General features: G+C 38.2%; 1 protein-coding gene across 25 annotated transcripts in view; it reads right to left on the bottom strand.

Annotated features, from left to right (window-relative positions):
* LOC148844444 (bromo-adjacent homology (BAH) domain-containing protein) overlaps positions 1 to 20,116 on the bottom strand; it is a 55,044-nt gene that overhangs the window by 13,769 nt on the left and 21,159 nt on the right. For 16 of the 25 annotated variants that reach the window (XM_088957315.1, XM_088957311.1, XM_088957317.1 and 13 more), the window contains 4 exons: positions 19,226 to 19,638; positions 18,366 to 18,534; positions 17,474 to 18,261; positions 4,300 to 4,326 (listed from right to left, as the gene is read on the bottom strand). In XM_088957315.1, coding sequence (XP_088813441.1) covers positions 4,300 to 4,326; positions 17,474 to 18,261; positions 18,366 to 18,534; positions 19,226 to 19,591 — 1,350 coding nt within the window. In that variant the 5' untranslated portion in view covers positions 19,592 to 19,638. The remainder of the gene's footprint in view (positions 1 to 4,299; positions 4,327 to 17,473; positions 18,262 to 18,365; positions 18,535 to 19,225; positions 19,639 to 20,116) is intronic. The other 9 variants (XM_088957331.1, XM_088957324.1, XM_088957326.1 and 6 more) reach the window with 1 other exon arrangement.

The raw sequence follows: 20,116 nt of genomic DNA on the forward strand, positions 1-20,116 counted from the left end.
GAAAAGTGAGTCTTAGGTGGTGTTCGGTAAATCTGAAGTCTGAAGTCTGAAAAGAAAAAAAAAAACTCAGAAAATTATCTAAAAGCATTAAAGGAAAAATTATTTTTCAGCTTTTGCAGACATCTGAATATAGTGCAGTTTTTCGATAATCTGAATGCTGTGATGTCTTAAAAATTGGCATTTTACAAACTTACCCATCAAGTCATCTATAAATATATAATAAAACAGGGCGTGCCATGTCAGCATCTCTCTCCTTTGAGAGAAGCTATTTACCTATTTCCAACATTTTTTACAATTTTCCTATTTTCTTTTGTTTTAAAAATATAAAAAAGTAATAATTGTCTATTTTAATTAGATCAATAAAGTTGTACACTATTATAGAGAGAGAGAGACCTCTGGTATTCCAAAGCCTCTTATTTTAATGCATGTTATTATTACATTTAAAAAGAGATTTAAGAGAGAGAGAGAGAGAGAGAATAGTAATACAACATAATAAAGTAAAACATTAATATGTCAAATAATATAAATAGGTTGAAGTTAAACAATCAAACATAAAACAACAAAAAATATTTATTGATAGTTTAAATAATATTATGATTTAAACATGGGTTTGATATATTGCAAATAGAACCCTTGTTCTAATGTTGTATTTTGTTTAGTTTGTTCTTGTTATTTTTTAATCAATAGTTTGTTCTTGTTATTATATTAGAAAATTTTGAATTAATGCATTCTTAATTAATTAATTAATAATATTGTCAAAATTAATAATTTTTATTAGTTGAGACCTTTATTACATTGTACCCACACTACACAAGAGACTTATATAAAATAGAGGACTCATTAAAAATGCTATAAAAATAAAATAATGAAAATTTAAAATGTAGAACCTGTTTTATCACTCGTACTAAGAAGACAAGCTAAACGGGTTGTGTTGACCCATTTTCAAAAACGGTTCAGGTTTGTCTAGAAATCCGTAATGTGTGATATACGACATACAACAACAACAACAACAACAACAACAACAACGACAATAATAATAATAACAATAATCCATATAAGATTTGAAACCTAATAACTATAATTAATAAAACTTACTAAAGTTACTAAAAATATTAAAATTTAGCAAGTTTTAATCTAGCAACTATTAAAAGTTAAGAAATTAAAAAATTTAGTTCATAAATTAAAAAACTAAAATACAATTTAATTCTATATAAATATAATTAATATTATTAGGATAACTAAAATTAATAATAAAAAGTATGAAAATTATGAAAAATAACAAAATAACCCATTTGCATTCCATATAAAAATTAATTAAAATAATGTCATATCACTCATACTTAGGGAAGACCATTTACAACTTAGCCCAACCTTGGGCTCAAAAAAATATTTTCTTCTAAGCTAGGTCTAGCTCAGATCAACACCAAGCCCACATATAATGCAGGCGGTAGGATTGTAAAATTAATAAAAAATTACTAACGGTAATATAAATAATAAATTTTATGATAATTAAAATTAATAATAAAAATTAGTGTTAATATGATAATTAAAATTAATAATAAAAAGTAACAAATCATTTATAACTTAGCCTAACCCGACTAGATCTATAAATTTCAATGCTCAAGCAATTATTTTCTTTTGAGTTAGGTCTAACTCAAAATATGCACCAAACCCACACAAAATGTACGTAGTACGGTTATGTACAGATTAGATTCAAATCAAATCAAGCTACATCCACATCAACATCCGATTATGAAATTTCTAGATCAGCATCCACATCTGATTATTATTATTATTATGTTGGATTTTGAATTTTAAAGTATAAATGCATATATGTATAATTACACATAATATCTGTATACAATAATTAGACTACATATACAAAATAATAAATTTTTATTAAACAAGAATTTTAATCAAATTGGATGGAGTTTAATCTGCATCCAATCGAATTATTAACCAGAAGCAAGTTCAAACATCCAAATCTAGGATAATCGGATTTGAAGTCTAATTGGGCATCGAACTTCCGGAGTCCAATGACAGCCCCAGCGGATAGAGCCCAAGCTAAGCAACCCCTAATAAGTTCAACTTGGAAGTTATATCCATATATGGTAAATATTATTATAAGATAACAAATTATATATATATATATATATATATATATATATATATATATATATTATACTAGACTAGAATTAAATAAAATTTTTAATTTATAAAAAATCATAGTTTTATAATTAACATAGGCAAGCTTGTAGACCCAAACAAATATTATTACACTTAAGGTGTGGCTAGGGTTGGCCATGCAAACTTAGAGACTGCTAATACACTATAAAAATTTTCATTGGTTATTTGGGCTACACAATGGGGGTAGCCCAACCTTCATAGCTCTATTGGCTTCAATATTATCTAAAAATAGTTAAAAAAAAACCCCAGAAATAATGCATGCATGGGTTGCACTCGGTTTGGTTCAGTCCAATTAATAATGTTACGATGTGTGCAAGTTGGGTGGGCTGGGTCAAGATGAGGATCAATCCAAGCCTAATCCAAAGTCTTAAACCATAAGTTTGGGCTTAGATTAATTTAATTATGACTAAAGAAGTTTAACTACAGATTTATTTAATTATGATTATAGCCTAATTTTATATATTTACTAATATTTAAGTATTTTAAATATTTAAGTGATATTTACAAAAAAATGAAATATTTAATCATTAATAAAGCAAAAAATAAATAAAATAGCACACTAACAAATGATATGGAAAAAGTAACTATTTTATTAACTAATTAGCAATAATTTATTATTTTTGTTAAAAATATTAGTATAATTAATCCAAATTACTAAATTACTGAATTAGCAAAACATTTTTGAACCAAATTATTAAAATAAAGATTTAATTATTTTAAACAACATTGCATTTCTTTCCTTAGTTATCAGTTTTGGTTATTTCACCTTTCTTGATAAATCCCATGCATGCAGGTCCCCGCAGTTATTTAAATGAAAATCAATAAAAGAGTATGATATTTTAAAAAATAATAAAAATATAAAGTATGATAATGTTAAAAATGATAAATAGTAAACAGTATTAATGTTATAAAGATAATGAAATTGTGGAAAAATAAAACAATCATGGTAATAAAAAATTAAACTATAAAAAAGATCATTTAATATTAATAAAATATTATTTGACAGGGCCAAGGGCCAATACATAACCCCCCCCCGGTTATTTTAGTTTATTTTTGTGATCAATAACAGAATCAATTCATTCATTAATGAGATAAAAGTCTACAGCAAAAAGATAAGCTCTCTTATCTCTCTGCCGACTATTCCTTCACTTACAAAGGTGCTCAGAATATAGTTTCTCTCCCCTCCCCTTGTTTGGCTAGAGAGCTGGCTAAACAATTGAGGGAGCTTTTCGGAGTTAAAATGTGCTCCCTGGATGATGTGAAGGATTTCATAGAGGCTTGGTTCTTAGGAGGCCTCAGCAAGGCTGGAAAGGAAGCATGGAGCATCCTCCCCTCTCCAATTTTATGGGCAATGTGGTGGGAAAGAAGTATAGAATTTTTTAAGGCAAGTGGAAATCAAAAGAAGAGATTCTCAACAAGATTATGAGGACGGTGTTTTCGTGGCTGGCAAATCACTCGCTTTTTAGAAGCAAACACACTTGTTCTTTTTTTTATTCCTTTTGTAAGAAGCATATAGTGTTTTTTGGTTGGTGGGGGATGACTTTACTGAGTTTTACTGTCTATTCTACTGTACAGTTTCTCATTGTACAGGGGTCCTATGTTATTTCGCCCAATTGATCTCAATGAAATACTTTACCTTCCAGTTTCGAAAAAAGATGTTTCCAAGGTTACATAGTCAAATTGGATGGTTTCTGAACTGGAACAACCTCAGTGATTCATGGTTCAGTTACATTGATAACAGAAAAGGCGATATCCTGGTGTTTAAGCACCAACATAAGATAAGTAGGTCTTCAACTTACAATTTAGGACCATTTCTCAATCCAAGTAGATAGAATTCCAAAAAAAAAAAATACTACAGATTTAATTCTACAAGGAACCAAGAGTACAGTGGATATGCATAAACAAGCTAAATAAAAAGAGAAGAAACTGATAAAATAATAACAAGACAAAAATGTCATTTTCCCTGAAAATAATAAATGAACTATTAACTGAAGCTTGGCAAACCATTATGAACATTGAACAAGCCAAGTGTACAGGAGAAGAGGAGCAATTTCATGAACAAAAGAGTAAAAGTGGGAAGGGTCATATACATAATGACAAATTCCTACTTACAAGTGCCTTGAACCATTTGCTTCTATCCTGCCAACAACACAAAAACATACAACCAGGTAAGAAGAATTACAACAACAGACCATAAGCAGTACTTGCATGTCAGGAAGGATAGCAATGGGAGCATCTTAAAAACATTACATGAATTATAAGTATCATAAATTGACATGGTTTGCCTTAAATATTATAACAATATGATAGAAGTCACAGAAGTAGATTGGAATCTAAACAAGGCCAAGTTAGCAAAGAGCACACGATATTCAAAAACCATCTTTTTGTAAAAGAGCATGCATGCTGGAAAACACCTAAAGACATTTTAAGTCCGCCCTCGGCTCATTGATTTTTAGAAAGACAAGTATACTTGCCACCAAAAATAAGATCATTAATTCACTTCACAAGCTTCAGAAATTTATGCCAAAGACTAACCATGATGCATAAATGCAATGAAATCAAAGTTTTTTGCTATTTCAACAGTTGAAATCTTATGTGTCATCCATGATTCCATATAGGGGTATCAGGTGCAGAATTTGAAAATTTTACGAAGCATCACTGCATTAGAACCGGGCAGGCTGGGGCCAATACAAAATTACAACCCACCCAAGTTACACCCTCTACAATACGAACATACTACATTTATTAACGCAATATGCATTCCTTTTCTCTTAAGGCTCAAATCTTTTGAACTTCACAATCAACCATATACTTCACCTATAACTCTAAGCATACCCAATTGGCAAACAAGAAAAATACAAAACCACAGATAAATTAAGGATAGAAGCATGTAGAACATAAAAAATGGGAATGCAATTTTAAAAAAATAAAAATAAACATGACTACAGAAGAGCAGTTTTTAAAAGGCGTGGGAGGCATATGCCTGGAGGAGCGCCACCAAGCAAGGTGCTCCCAAAACGCCCTAATGTCACAAGTGACTCCTTCACCGCGCCATCAAACACCTATCGCCGTGCCATCAGAGTGCCTACAGCGTGCCTTCTTGGTGTCATCATGTGTGTCATGGGTGGGCTATGTATGTATCTTGTAAGGGGGGACTGTCAATGGCATTATTGTAATTACCTAGTATGATTTTCCACTCTTTTGATGTTTTCTTATGTCACTCCCCCAAAAGCTTAACGTACTCTTTGAGGGGAGGTAGGTAGTCGAGTGAGCTCATAAGCGTGTAAAGGTTAAGCACGAGATCCCCTCGACACTGTACTGTGTGCTTGTGCTTACCACTGATTAATGCAATACAAGTTGCCTTTTGTCTAATTTGTGTGCCTTCTTGTTGCCTTTTGTGTGTTGTTGCTTGCATTTGTAGGCTTTTTCGACCTCATCGAGTGTCGCACAGGGCCTCATCGATTAGCCCCGTGACAGTTGGTATCAAAGCAGGTTGCTCCACAACGCTCGTGACCCTTGCATAGCAACACTAGTGGTGGTGTAATGAAAGCACAAGGAACTCACCAACGAGATTAGGCATCTTGCCCATGCTAGAGAGACCGATGAGGCTCTAGGCGATGAAGTTGTTGCAGAGAAGGCCCCGAGGGGCCGCACATCCAAGACAAGCAAGCGCAACAAGTCAATTGACACGCTTGCTGCCTTCGACACACGCATCCTTCGCTGCGAAGTGATTGTTGGGGAGATGCGTGACCAAGTAGAAGAAATCCACCTGAATGTGGAAACAATTGAGAGCTCCATGGTGGAGCTAGAAGCCCGTTTAAATGGCATTATGAACGAGGTCCAAGACGTCCTGAATAGAACCCTCAAGGAAGTCCTTGGAACAACATCCCAACAAGAAGGGAGCTCATCTCGATCCAACATCCAAGACCATGTTGATGAGATGAGAGCTGAATGGATGGCCATGAAAGTAGCCATGGCCTCTCCTTCTAACCTCCAAACACAATTGGATGAACTAAGAGGAGACATGACGCTCCTCAAGAGATTAGTGGCCAGCACTCCAAGCCCCTAACCGACATTGGCCCCTACTCGTGTGAAGATTCGGGAGCCCACACCTTATGCCGGCTCCCGAGATGCTAGAGAACTTGACAACTTCTTGTGGCAAATGGAATAATATTTCCTTGTTGCTGGCATTGATGATGACCTAGCTCAGATTCGTACAGTAATCATGTATTTGACTGACATTGCTATGCTATGGTGGCGCAGGCGATGCCAAGATATTGAACAGGGTACCTGTACCATTAAGACCTGGGCTGATTTCAAGCGAGAACTAAAGCGGCAATTCTACCCAGAGAACTTGGAGTACCTGGCGCGGAAGAAGTTGAAAGCACTCAAGCATGGGGACTCACTCCACGATTACGTCAAAGAGTTTTCAGCCCTTACTTTGGAGATCACGAACATGTCCGACAAGGATCTACTGTTCAACTTCATGGACAGACTAAAGCCATGGGCCGAAGTAGAGCTCCAACGCCGCAACATATAGAACCTCGCCACGGCAATGGCAGTGGCAGAGCAATTCAATGAGACAAGCTTGTCAGATGAAGAAGCCCCTAAGCTAGAAAGCCCGTGTTCCCCTAATTTGAGTGGGGGAGCAAGTCACCCACGCCCTCCGTACGACAACTCCAGCTTCGACAAACCAGCAAGACAAGACTATGGGAAGAAGCCACAAGGAGAGCAAGGCCCTCAGCACCAGTACAAGCCCAGAACCACTGGGTCCCCACGTTCTTGCTTCCTTTGTGGGGGGAATCACCTGGATCGCAACTGCCCAACCAAGAAGAAGATCAATGCCCTTGTTGCCAAGCTCAGTGATGACGAGCGGAGTGATGAGGAAAAGTCTGTGCAGGCGTCAAGAGTGGGCGCCCTTCAACTCTTCAACGCCATGGTGAAAAAAGAGGCCAATCACAGAAGGCCAAAGAAAGCCCAAAGGGGGCTAAAGTATGTAGACGTTCTCCTCGGCGGGAAGCTGACTCAAGCCCTTTTTGATACAGGGGCCTCCCACAACTTCATTTCGGTTGACGAGGCCAAGCGACTCAATCTAAACAGTGTGAAAGAGACAGGTTGGCTCAAGGCCGTGAACTCCGGGGCCAAGGCGATTGAAGGCATGGCTCGTGGGGTTGATCACCAAGTTGGGCCTTGGACAAGCAAGATTAATCTTTCAGTGGTACCCCTGGATGACTTCCAAGTTGTTTTGGGAATGGACTTCTTGACACAAGCAGAAGCAGCACTCTTGCCTCATATCTACTCTCTGTGCATCTTGGACAAGCGCTCCCCTTGCATGGTACCAGTTATGACTTCTACTAGGGTTCATGGGAAGCAAGTTTCTGCACAACTTTTTCATGAAGAAGCCTTGTTCAACGCCAACATGGAGAAAGCAGAGAAGTTCCCCACTCCACTAGCTGAAGACGTCGCCCCTCAAGCCAACAACCTCAACGGCAGCAAGAAGCAGCAGACCATCCAGCCATCTGCACCTCTCCAGCAACAGAGTTTGTGCGCGTCGACAACCGTCAAGCAAAGCAAAAGACCCAAGGTCGTGTCCAAGTTCGCACTCACATACTACCACAACCACAGGGGAAAGCGAGTGCCACCCAAGCCGCTTAGGGACCACATTCGCACCATCCCGCAGACTGAATCACGTAGTAGCCCTGTGAGTCACCTTTGGGGAAAAATTCATGGGAACCAACACCCCAACAATCCAAAACATCATTTTGACCCTTACCTGGCCCAAACCTACCCTATAACCAAGCTGAATCAGCCATTAACATACCTTGAGGCCGCCAGGAAAGGACTTAGCCATAAGAAACACCAACAGAACAGGCCAACCCAACCATGCCACCAAAATATACACCTCGGCCTTGGATGATAGCCTGTTCGTGGAACAGCAGAAGAACCTTCCTTTCGCATCAGTGACTTTAAGGGACCAGCCGAAGCCGATCTCCGAGGACATAGATCGAATTGAGCGGGGGAGTCTGTCACAAGTGACTCCTTCACCGCGCCATCAAGCACCTATCATCGTGCCATCAAAGTGCCTACAACGTGCCTTCTTGGTGTCATCATGTGTGTCATGGGTGGGCTATGTATGTATCTTGTAAGGGGGGACCGCCAATGGCGTTATTGTAATTACCTAGTATGATTTTCCAATCTTTTGATGTTTTCTTATGTCACTCCCCCAAAAGCTTAATGTACTCTTTGAGAGGAGGTAGGTAGTCGAGTCAACTCATAAGCGTGTAAATGTTAAGCACAAGATCCCCTCGACACTGTACCGTGTGCTTGTGCTTACCACTGATTAATGCAATACAAGTTGCCTTTTGTCTAATTTGTGTGGCTTCTTGTTGCCTTTTGTGTGTTGTTGCTTGCATTTGTAGGCTTTCTCGACCTCATCGAGCGCCACACGGGGCCTCGTCGATTAGCCCCGTGTCACTAAGGCGTATGCTAGAGGCACTAACACCTCTGAGGCGTATGCCTCCTGCGCTTTTTCCATGAGGCGTGCTAGAGGCGTACACTTCATGCGCCTCATGCACATCTTACATAAAAAGACAGAAAAAAAAGAAAAAAGGAAAAGAAATGAAATGAAAGGAAAGAGAAGAAAAGATAAGGGGAAAGAAAGTGGTTTGCCCCCTGGCCCTTCGGCTGGGGGACGACCTCGCCCCCTTTCAACTAATGTTATGCATCTCTATTCCTCTTAATATAAAAGATTGTTTTATTAAAATTAACGAAAAAATGATATTCCCCCTTCCTCTTCATCCTCCTCGAACCCCCCCACCTAAGGAGGCTTACGCCTCTTGCGTTCTAAACTACGCCTCATGACTCTAGGTAGTGGAGCGCCTCACATCACGCCTCCGCATTTTAAAACATTGTAGAAGAGTGAATCACGAAAAGTTATTTAATCCTATAAAATGAATAAAACTAAAGTTTTTTTTTTTGAGAATAGGTAGAGATTTTCATTAAAGAATAGACGAAAATACAGGGAACCTGCGCAGCAAGACACTGAGCAAGAAATCAAAAAAAAAAAAAACAGTATACATCCCAAGGGCTTCTGTTAACTAGATACAAAAAAGTTGCAGTTGTCAAAAAAAGTGTTGTAAGTGGAATTAACTAGAATATAAAAATGCTTCTCTCTGTTCAAACTGTCCACGGAATCGCAGGTGGAATTACTCCCATATGACTTTTCCTTTTTTTGATAAGCTGGCTAGGTTCCAGCTCCAAAGTAACTCCAAAAGACCTTTTGGGAAGCACAAGGACACCTTCAAGCATCTCAAAGCCTTCAGCCAAAGCACAAGGACTCCAAAAGACCTTGTTCCATCTCCTGCAACCAGCTTTATCCCTTTCTTAAAATCTGATTCTGATTTTTGATGCCTCTCCAAATTGCACACACTCATAGGATGAGTTGGACTCTTCCGATTCCCAACTATGATTACTTGAGTCATATTTAGCCAAGATGATACTTTTCCATTTGCTTGAAGATTGTTCATTCCATCTCCAATACCATTTGTCGAGGCAAGCCAGGTTGAAAGTTCTAACCATTCTCAACCCTAATCCCCCCAATTTTCTTGGTCTACACACTTTGTTCCAATTAACTAAGTGGAACTTGAAGTTCTCTTTCCACCCTTGCAATAGGAAGTCTCTCATTTTCTTTTCTATGGCCTTGGCTACACTGGCCAAAATGGGGAAGAGGGATAAAAGGTAAGTAGGAAGTGAAGATAGCACACTTTTTAACATGGTTAGTTTGCCACCTTCTAACAGATATCTTAGCTTTCTTTCAATTCATTCCACCACTAGCTCCCAAGTCTTCTTAGAAATGTGTTTTTCCCAAAGAGGCATTCTTAAGTATTTAGTGGGCAATTTACCCATTTTGCAACCTACAACTTCCACCAAAGGTTCAATTTTTCGGTACGATACGCCCTGATACACCTATTTACAAGTGTTTCGAGACACCCCCCCCCCCTTTTTAATTAAAAATATACTTAAATACCTCCCCCGCCTCAAAAAAAAAGACCAGGTTTTGAAAAAAAAGAAGTAAACGTGCATGGTTCAAAGTGTCGATACGCCTCTGCCAATATGCAAGGGCATATCAAAGTGTCTATACGCTTCCGCATTTGCTCAATGTTGAAACCATCTCCTACTGCCAGCAACCCACTTTCATGAAGATTCACCTTTAGCCCAGACACCACTTCAAACCAAATAAGGATCAATCTGATTGCCTCCAAATGAACATGAGAAGCGTTCGCAAAAAAAAATAGCTCCATCTGCATACTACAGCAAAGTAATTGCCAAATGTTCTCCTAGTTTGAAACATTCTAGATGATCATGAGAATTATTAACTAAAAGCTTAATTTGACCTAGCAAGTCCCCTTGGAGCTGTCTAGCATTTTATATAGAAAACACAGCCAAAATAGAAAAAGGGGTACCAAGGCTAGTGATTAATTATAAACCACTCAACAAAGCCTTGAGATGGATCAGGTATTCTATCCTTAAAAAACAAGACCTAATAAACAGGTAGTATGACGCAGAAATATTTTCTAAGTTTGACCTAAAGTCAAGTTATTGGCAAATTCAAATAAGTGAGAAGGGCAGGTAAAAAACAGCCTTCACAGTTCCTTTCGGGCATTATGAATGGAATGTTATGCCCTTTGAATTAAAAAATGCTCCCTTTGAATTAGAAAAAATTATGAATGAAATTTTTAATCCTTATACCCAATTCATCATAGTTTATATAGAGGATGTATTGGTAATACTCTCAATCATTGAAATCTCACTGGAAGCATCTGAATATATTTCTCAGAATTATGAAAGAAAATGCCGTAATTGCATCAGCTAAGAAAATAAAATTGTTTCAAATAGAAATAAGACTTTTAGGGTACCAGATATCTAAAGGGAAAACCCAACTCCAAAGATTCTTAGGCATTCTAAATTATGTAGCAAACTACTACCAAGACCTAACCAAAGATCGCTAGCTACTTCAAAAGAGACTAAAGAAAAGCCCCACCTGAATGGAATGCGCAGTTCACTCAAACAGTATAGAGAATAAAGCAAAGGGTGAAAACCCTTCCATGACTCAATATCACTCATCCAGAGATCCCAAAAATTGTTGAAACTGATTCCATAGAAATAGGATATGGAGGAGTTCTAAAACAACATAAGAATGGAAAAAATGAAATCATCCGTTTCACCTCTGTTACCTAGAATGAAACACAAAGAAAATACTCCACTGTCAAAATAATAATAATAATAAGCATTGTTTTATGCATCTCAAAAATTCAAGGAGATTTAATAAATCAACATTTTACTTTACAAGTTTATTGCAAGTCTGCAAACGAAATTCTTGAAAAAGATGTTAAAACTTAGTTTTTAAAACGTATTTTTGCTAGACAACGAGCTATTTTATCAGTCTTCAATTTTGAAATTAAGTATATTAAAGGATCTGATAATGCTTTGTCAGACTTCTTGACCAAGGAATTCCTTCAAGGACATCTAATAAAAGATGGCCAGTAGAGCGAAGATCTCCCTCCAAATCCTAATCAAAGGCACCAAAGGACTTATCGGTCCAGAACCAAACTTATCAGTTTGGCCCAAGTTCTTCTAGGACTAATCAGTCCCCCAGTGTTTCACCCTTATTTAGGAAACCCTCTCCGGCAATCAGCGAGGCAAATTCGAGCCAATACATAACAAATTCAATAGATCATGCGGTAACCATAAGTCGAGCAAAAGCATCAATGATAGCTTCTCATGCCAACCCTGAAAGAGCCCTCCAACACGTCGCCTACGAATATTTAGAAGGTCATCATTTCGTGGTCTATGGATCAGGCAAATACCAGAAGTCCTCCTTCATACAAGATCTGCTAGGATCCAACATTATTTTCTGGATTCAAGTAAATCAGAGATAGCTTATTCCAAGCTCGTAATAGTCAAATTTATGACCAAGGAGTCATGGGGTAAAATTGGTAAGCCTCGATTCATCTCCGAGGTTATCCAAGGACCTAGAGCATTTAAATACTAGGACTATCTAGATGCATGGCATAGTTCCATCTGCGTACTAACTACTGGACAACTGGACTATCAGAGGACCAAGCAGAAAAGACAAGCATCTCAATTAAAGATGCCCTCAAGATAAGATCAAATCTGAAAGAGAGAAGCATTAGCAAAGAAAATAGTTCCATCTGCGTACTGCAGCAAAGTAATCCCCGGATATTCTCCTACTTTGAAGCCTTATAGGAATCCTCCCTTTATTGCTTTGTTCACCATTGAGCTGAGGGCCTTTGTTATGCAACTGAAAAGGAATGGAGATAGAGGAGAAGCTTCCTATATTTGTGAAAATTACCTGCTGAGCTACCATTTATTAACATTGAGAAGCTTCCTATATTTGTGCACACCTTCATCCAGTTCCCCTATTTCCTTCCAAAGTTGAACCACATCATCATATAATCCAGGTGTTCCCAATTTACATGGTCAAAAACTTTCTCCAAGTCTAACTTAAAGAGGACTCCCTCTTCCCTACGTCTTTGTCTTGAATCAATCAGTTCATTTGTTATTAGAATCCCATCAATGATCTGCTTTCCATCAACGAAAGCTCCTTGGGAATCTGAAATCAGATTTCCCAACACTGATCTTAGCCTTTGTGATAGCACTTTTGAAATCAATTTGTAAATACTTCTGAATCAATCTTTTAGGCAAGCTGCCCCTTTCTTCTTAGGGATTAATGATAGAAAGGTGGAGTTTAGGCTTCTTTCTAAGGCTCCATTTTGATGGAACTCATCAAACACCTTCAATAAGTCTCCCTTGATGAAAATCCAGCATTTTTTATAAAACTCCATTGTGAAACCATCTGGACCAGGGACCTTATCCCTTTCCATTTCTTTGATAGGAATGAAACTTTCTTACTTTGAAAAGGCTTCCCCCAAATGGCCAGCATCTTCCTGGGGTAAAGTTCAAAAGTTCAGGCCATTCAACTTTGGCAGCCTATTTTCCATCTTTCTTCATAGAGAATCTAGTAAAAGTTGATGGATGCACTTCTGATTCTTCCATCCCCCTCAATCACCTCTTCTCCTTCCTCCAATCACTTAATAAGATTCTGTCTTCTTCTTCCACATTTTTTATAAAACTCCATTGTGAAACCATCTGGACCAGGGACCTTATCCCTTTCCATTTCTTTGATAGGAATGAAACTTTCTTACTTTGAAAAGGCTTCCCCCAAATGGCCAGCATCTTCCTGGGGTAAAGTTCAAAAGTTCAGGCCATTCAACTTTGGCAGCCTATTTTCCATCTTTCTTCATAGAGAATCTAGTAAAAGTTGATGGATGCACTTCTGATTCTTCCATCCCCCTCAATCACCTCTTCTCCTTCCTCCAATCACTTAATAAGATTCTGTCTTCTTCTTCCATTTGCCAACTTGTGGAAGAAAGATGTGTTTCGATCCCCTTGTTTCAGCCATAAGCATCTGGATCTTTTGTCTCCATTTGATTTCTTCTTGATAGAAAACTTATCAAAATCCAGCTTCGCCTCAGTCCTAAATTTTTCCTCCATAGAAATTGTCCTATGTTCTTCCGCTTTGTCAATCTCCTCAATTGTTTGTAAGCATTCAGATTTTCTCCGATCTCTATCTTTAAAGTTTTGTCTGCTCCATCTATTTAGTTCAGATTTCAGGTGAGATAATATTCTTACTATGGAAAAGTCCTCCCACCATTTCTTCAAAAGCTCCAAGATTCCTTCCTCTTCCAGTCACATATGCATGAAATTGAAAGGGCAGTTTTTACTGAGGCAATTCCTTTGCAATCTAAGAGGATTGAGGAATGATCTGACATGGGTCGAGAGAGAGCTTCTTGGAAAAGGTTCGGGAACTTGTCTTCCAATTCAATAGAAATTAAAAAATCGTCCAGTTTTTCCAGTACTGGTTCCTCATGATTGTTTGTCCAGGTCATACTTGCTCCTGTTAGTGGAAGGTCCACTAATTCCCATCTTCTCATGAAATGAGAGAAGCCTTGCCTGCCTCTACATCTATGGTTTCCTCCAAGCACTCAAGGTAACACCCACCTCTCTCTAATCCCATCCAGTTCAACCCATAGCTCTAACCTTCTTCTGTCATCAGTTGGGTCGTAGAGACCAGTTAAAACTCAATTAAAGTGGTCTCCAGCCGACTAGAATAAGATACATGTACTAGTACCTTAGAGAAAGATACATATGCTAGCATAGTTTCTTTTTTCTTTTTTTGGGTAAAAGATGTAGCATGTGTGAGCATCAAGTAACAGGCACACAACAATCCAGAAAAGCTAGTGCAAGTTTTTTCAAGCATACTACTTGTTTTTCCATAATAAATTAATTCCAGTAAGTGTGCAATACAGCACGACAAGAATAAACAGATGTTCGTCAACATTATATCAGCAATAGCTAGAAAATGAGATAAATGATCACCATCAACATCCATGCCTTGTGCGAACTATATGAGATAAATGATAGAATTATTTTTTTTTAATTGAACCAATATTCAGGTTAGAGGGAGAGAAGGGGGACTGGGAGCAAAAGCCAGTGGTTATGGCAAAAAACAATATGAAGAATTGGGCAAGAATTTAAGAAAACGTAACAAAGGAACTAGGTTTCAAGTATACAACAGTTCTAACACCTTTCAATGAGAGAAAGGCCATTCTGGATGCAAGACGAAGGTGGATGTTGCGACAGTTGTTACGCAAGAGAGGACTGTGACAATTGGGAAATGGTTGCCATCTTGCAACTCTCTAGAGATAAATGGCAACTGTTTTCAGTTGAAACTGTTGGGCTTGCCTTTCAATCTTTGGCAAAGGAGCATATACTTGAGCAGATAGTGACAGCGATGGGAGGTACGTTGCTTTCGTTTAACAAACTTGATCCGAGAGTCGTACGCCTGAAGATTGCTGGAGTCAAGCCAGAGTAGATTCCGAGATCCTTCATGCTGCACGCCGGAGGTCTATGGAACAGAGTATGGGTGGCCACGGAAGTGGAAGCGACACTCTGATTCGGGAAGACAAAGGAGAATGATGACTTGGCCAGATGGGTTACAAATGGCAAGGCATTGGTGAATGAGTACAGTGAAGTGGGCACTGACATTGAAGCAGGAAAGGTTGCATAGAGGATTTCAGCGAGGCGTTTCAAATTCCAGACTTGATTGCAGGAAGAGAACGGGTAATAAAGGAGGTTAATGAAGAAAGAGATTTGCATGGGAAAAGAGGCTGACATGGGGAAGCTACATCGAAAGGGGCTAAATCATGAGCGGATGGGGCCCACTACTTAAAGAGAAGAGTTTTGAAAAGAATTTAGCTGAACCAGCTGGTCCACCAGCAGTTCAAAAGTAACTCGTCAAGGTCTAGAAACTCACGTGACCACAATAGTAATCATCCATTGCTTGGGCCTTTCATAAACTCAAGCCGTGGGGTCTATTCAAATACATTTTCCATCTCTTCTGGGTCCTCCATCCCCATGTTTACAAGATAGGACCTACAGAGGCTCAATGCATGCAGGATTAGATGATTCATTTCCAGAAACCATGGGAGTGGCTAAGGAGCATGGAGCATGAACTCCATCAGCTACCTCTGAACTGGGTTCTCGACTAAAGATCTTGTCATGTGGTCATGCCAAAAAGAAATGTCAAAGGAAGATCAAGGTTGCAACGCCGAAGAGATTGATGACAGGAAGGAGATTCAGTTCAGGAGAAAGGTAGTTGGCAAGATAAAGTTCATGGGCTTACCAGACCAAAGTTTAAAAGGAGTGGAACAATAGGAAGGAGGATTTCGACCAAGGCCATCGAAAGATGGGTCTAGGTGGTCGCTAGATACAACAAAAATGGTAGGAAGAGGATTGTAGGTGGAACTCAAGGGGTTTGCAGCGAACACACTCCTCCCAAGAATGGAGATGTAGGACATCCTTTTAGGAAATTAGGGATCCCAAAAAGATTCTTGGTTCTTCCAATCCCGAGGTCACAGAGTTGACACCCCTTGAGGTTGGGTGTGATCTTAGAGCACCAGGCTCAATCGCATAACAAGAAAAGGTCGGTGCCAAGGATCCAGGATCTAGCCATTAACTCTGAGAGAGAAATTTTAAATTTTCAGACAGGTGCTTTCATGTGGAGCCAATAGCAGGGAGATGGTGCAGGTAACAAGGAAGGTAATGAGTGATGGAAAAGCTGAAGATACAGACAAAGAAGGAGTGTGGATTTCGATTCCGATTGGAAAGCTGGGGATGGAGCTAGGCAGGAGAAGAGTTGTAACCAAACTGGGACAAACTAATTTAGAGAACCAAAAGGCAGATGATGTGCGGGAAATGAGAGGTTACAGTAACGGACAGCTTGTTCATGTAACCAAGGTTTTTCATCGTCTCAAGGAAGGATAGGTCAGAAATGGTCCTTGCAGATTATTTAAGAGAATTTACAAAAGGAACGGACTTAAGACAAACTCCAGATCTCAGAAATGTCGGATCAAAAGCAATGTTGCATATGGTTTAGAAGCTGATGCAGGCAGTAAAACTGAAGGCACACAGCAGAGACCAGAAGAAAACCAAGGAGAAGAAGAAATTTCAAAGACTGGAGACAGGAATAGAGAGAGGGAAAGAGCAGAACAGATTCAAAATGGACCAAGAAGCCAAGGAATTAGTACAAAATGGGAAGGTGAATATCAATAATTTGGTGGAGAGGGAGGTCGAGATAGGAAAGTCTCTTGGTTTAGTCTTTTGGGGAGGGGAAGGCTTCGCAAAAATAGCATTTGAGATGTTTGAAAAAAAGGAAAGAGAAGTATAGAAAATCAAGGGGTGGGATGAGGAAGGGGGAGAAGAGGAGGGACTGGACGAGATTGAGTGATCTTGGGGTTGGTGGGAAGACAAGGAGAGGAAGAGGAAGTTGAGGTTTCTTAGCTGGACTGTGAGGGATATGAAGGAAGGAGGAGGAGGAATGTGAATGGGTGGAGCTTTGAATTTTTTATAGCAGGAATGGGCGATTTGATCAAGTCTCCAAAGCTGATTTGTTTGAAATTTTCTGGAATTTCCTTGATTTACAGCCTTGTAATGCAGAATCCTTTGTGAATGCATTTGGTGTGTCATCTAGACAACCAAGGATGTTAGGATGTAATCTTTTTTTTTAATGAATTTTTTCTTGATTCTTCAAAAAAAAAATAATTGACATGTCAACATGCACAAAACGGCCAATTCAGAGAATAGAGCATCATTGTCAGATAATGTTAAGCTACCTAGGATTTCTGACATTGGAGGATAAACTTACAGCATTAGGCCTTCTCGTCACCTCCAACAATCGGGCATCAGTTTTAATGTCTTTCTCCGGAGGATGTGCAGAAGCTGCTTTAGGAAGAACTCCATTAGAGAGTTTGGCTGTCTTCCCATCTGGTTTAACCTTCTTAGAATGGCCCTTCTCTTGAACAAGAGACTCCTTGACAAGATTAGATTTGCTTTTATCCTCAGAAGCACTGTCAGCTTTCAGTGAAACCTTCACACCATCATCTTCAGAATCAACTGCTAATTTCTGTGAGATATTCCCACTCCTTTCCTTGCCAGTTGCCAACAAAGATGAGAGATAGGGCTGCTGTTCTTCCAACTTAGTATCAGTGTCAAGTTTTGCCTTCTTGGAAGGCCTATCAAGTTCCCCCACACCTTTTGCAGAATTTGGTCTCTCTTTATCTTCAACTTGACTAGGTATGTCACTGCCTTTACCATCCTTTTCATAGTTAGCTTTAAATCTCTTAAGGACCTTTTCCTGTCTGACACCAGAAGGTGCAGATTCTTTTGCCTCTGTAACCACACCAGGAGCAGCTTTTTCTCCAGATAAAGGTTCCTCGTTAGCCCATGGAAGCTTCAATTGTGCATCCCCTTTAGCTACTGAACAAGTAGGTGTATCAACTGCATTTACATTTTCAATTGGAACCAAGTTTTGCTTGGAAAATGATTTTGATGCTTCATTACCTACTACTACACCATTTTCTTTTATCTGTTCTGCAACATGTTTGGGAATATTGCTGGATCCTTGAACCTCTTTTTTGTTAAATATGAACCTAACTGTAAGAGAATGAGTCACAACAAGCATTTACCATTTCAAGAATTCAACAACTTGACATCCAATTGCAAACTAACATTAGGTTCAGAATGGAAAGAACATATACCTTCAATTCCACCAACTTTATCATCCATCTTATCTGATATTTTATAGTTTCCAACATCAAATGTACGATGGAAGATGTAGTCAGCCATTTCCAGTTCTTCATTGGAAGGTTGTGGATTTCTGGGGTCCTCAGATGTGCAGACAACATTACATTTCCCAGCAATCACTTCCTGAGTTAACATAAAGAAAATTAAATGCTGGCTAAGTCAAGAAACAGCTATCCGAAAGATCACCAACCATTTACAGTACTAATGTACATGAAAAGCATAGCAAATATGACCTGAGAAGAAGAATGTACAATATATCAACAGAAGCAGAAATATTATTAAAATGTGCAAAAATAACAGTGTTTTTAAAACTGATCCAGAAATAGAACTGCTTTTCCGTCCAGACAGCAGGACAGAGGTTCAACCATTCAGATCAAACTGGTCAACTTGCAACATTATAATTAAATAATAGATATATAAAAATGGAGAAAATACAAAAAGCCACAAAAATTTTATGGTTGGAAAACCTGAACACAGGCTCTTAAAGAACAAATAGTAAATTAGAATGGATTCCCCTTTATGCAACAGATATCTCTTATTTTGGTACTTAAATTAATCAACTAAATTTCCAGGGAGGCACCCAATCCTTGGACACCCAATGGATAGCATTTCAACTATCCTTATACTAACAAATATTTAAGTTCTTTATCCAAAAAAATAAGGGAAAAAATAGCTAGAAATGTCTCAAAAATACCATGATCAAATAACACTTACCAGATTCATGATGAAATTAAATAGTTGAAGGAATCTCACAACTTTAATGAAGGGGAAGTGAAAATAAACAACATATTCATAATGAAAGAAGACCACTTACCAGAGGATTAACATTGGCAAGACCTACACCTTCACCAGATGCCAAAAATATTTCCTTGTCATGGACTGTCATATTATCTCCAATATAATTTAGAATTTCAATCGGGCGAAAAAACCACAGGACCTTTATTTTCTTTTTATGGTCTGGCTGCTCCCATATTTTCATAAGTTTACCGATGTAAGGCTCAGGCTCACCTTCTTTGTAGAGATATACACAGTCATATAGAGAATAATCCACACCATCAAAAGTAAAAGATTCGTAAAATCGGACTTCCTTCCTTTTCCCACCAAGACCTCTCTTTTTACCCCACATAAATTCATAGTTCTCTAAGTCAGTGGCATCTTCTGGTTGAGACATGGCTGGCATATCTCCAGACAGAGTAGATGAGGATCAAAATAGATGTACTTAAGAGCCTGGGAAAGAAATAATTTCAGATAAATCTTCATATCTTCAAGTAGTTATAAGAAACAGAAGATCTCTTAACGGAGTTCAAGCACTAACATCAAATAAAATTAGCTATTGTTCAATAGCCAAAAATCTGCCTAAAGCTGAAATAGAATAGGAGCATCATCAGAATCCTATGACCCAAAACAATTGCTTATATAGCACAAATCAGATTAAAACAATTTTCTAATTGTTCAAGATGAAAAGTTACCTGATACACAATAATAATGAAAAGTAGACAAGAAAATAATCACTATTTTCATTTTCTTGACACAACATTTTCTCTTCCTACTTTCTTCATTTATCAAGATAACAGGAATATATATTCACATCAAGGGTGAAAATTTTGTTTTTGATAAATAAAGCATGCAGAATATTGTTTTTTATAAGTAACAGGTAAAGAGGCTTAACAATCAGAGAAAAAAAAAGAGACAGAAATGCAAATTT

This window comes from Nelumbo lutea, chromosome 8 (assembly GCF_056320005.1).
Source record: "Nelumbo lutea isolate HS-2025 chromosome 8, American lotus-T2T, whole genome shotgun sequence".
Lineage (NCBI taxonomy): Eukaryota > Viridiplantae > Streptophyta > Magnoliopsida > Proteales > Nelumbonaceae > Nelumbo > Nelumbo lutea.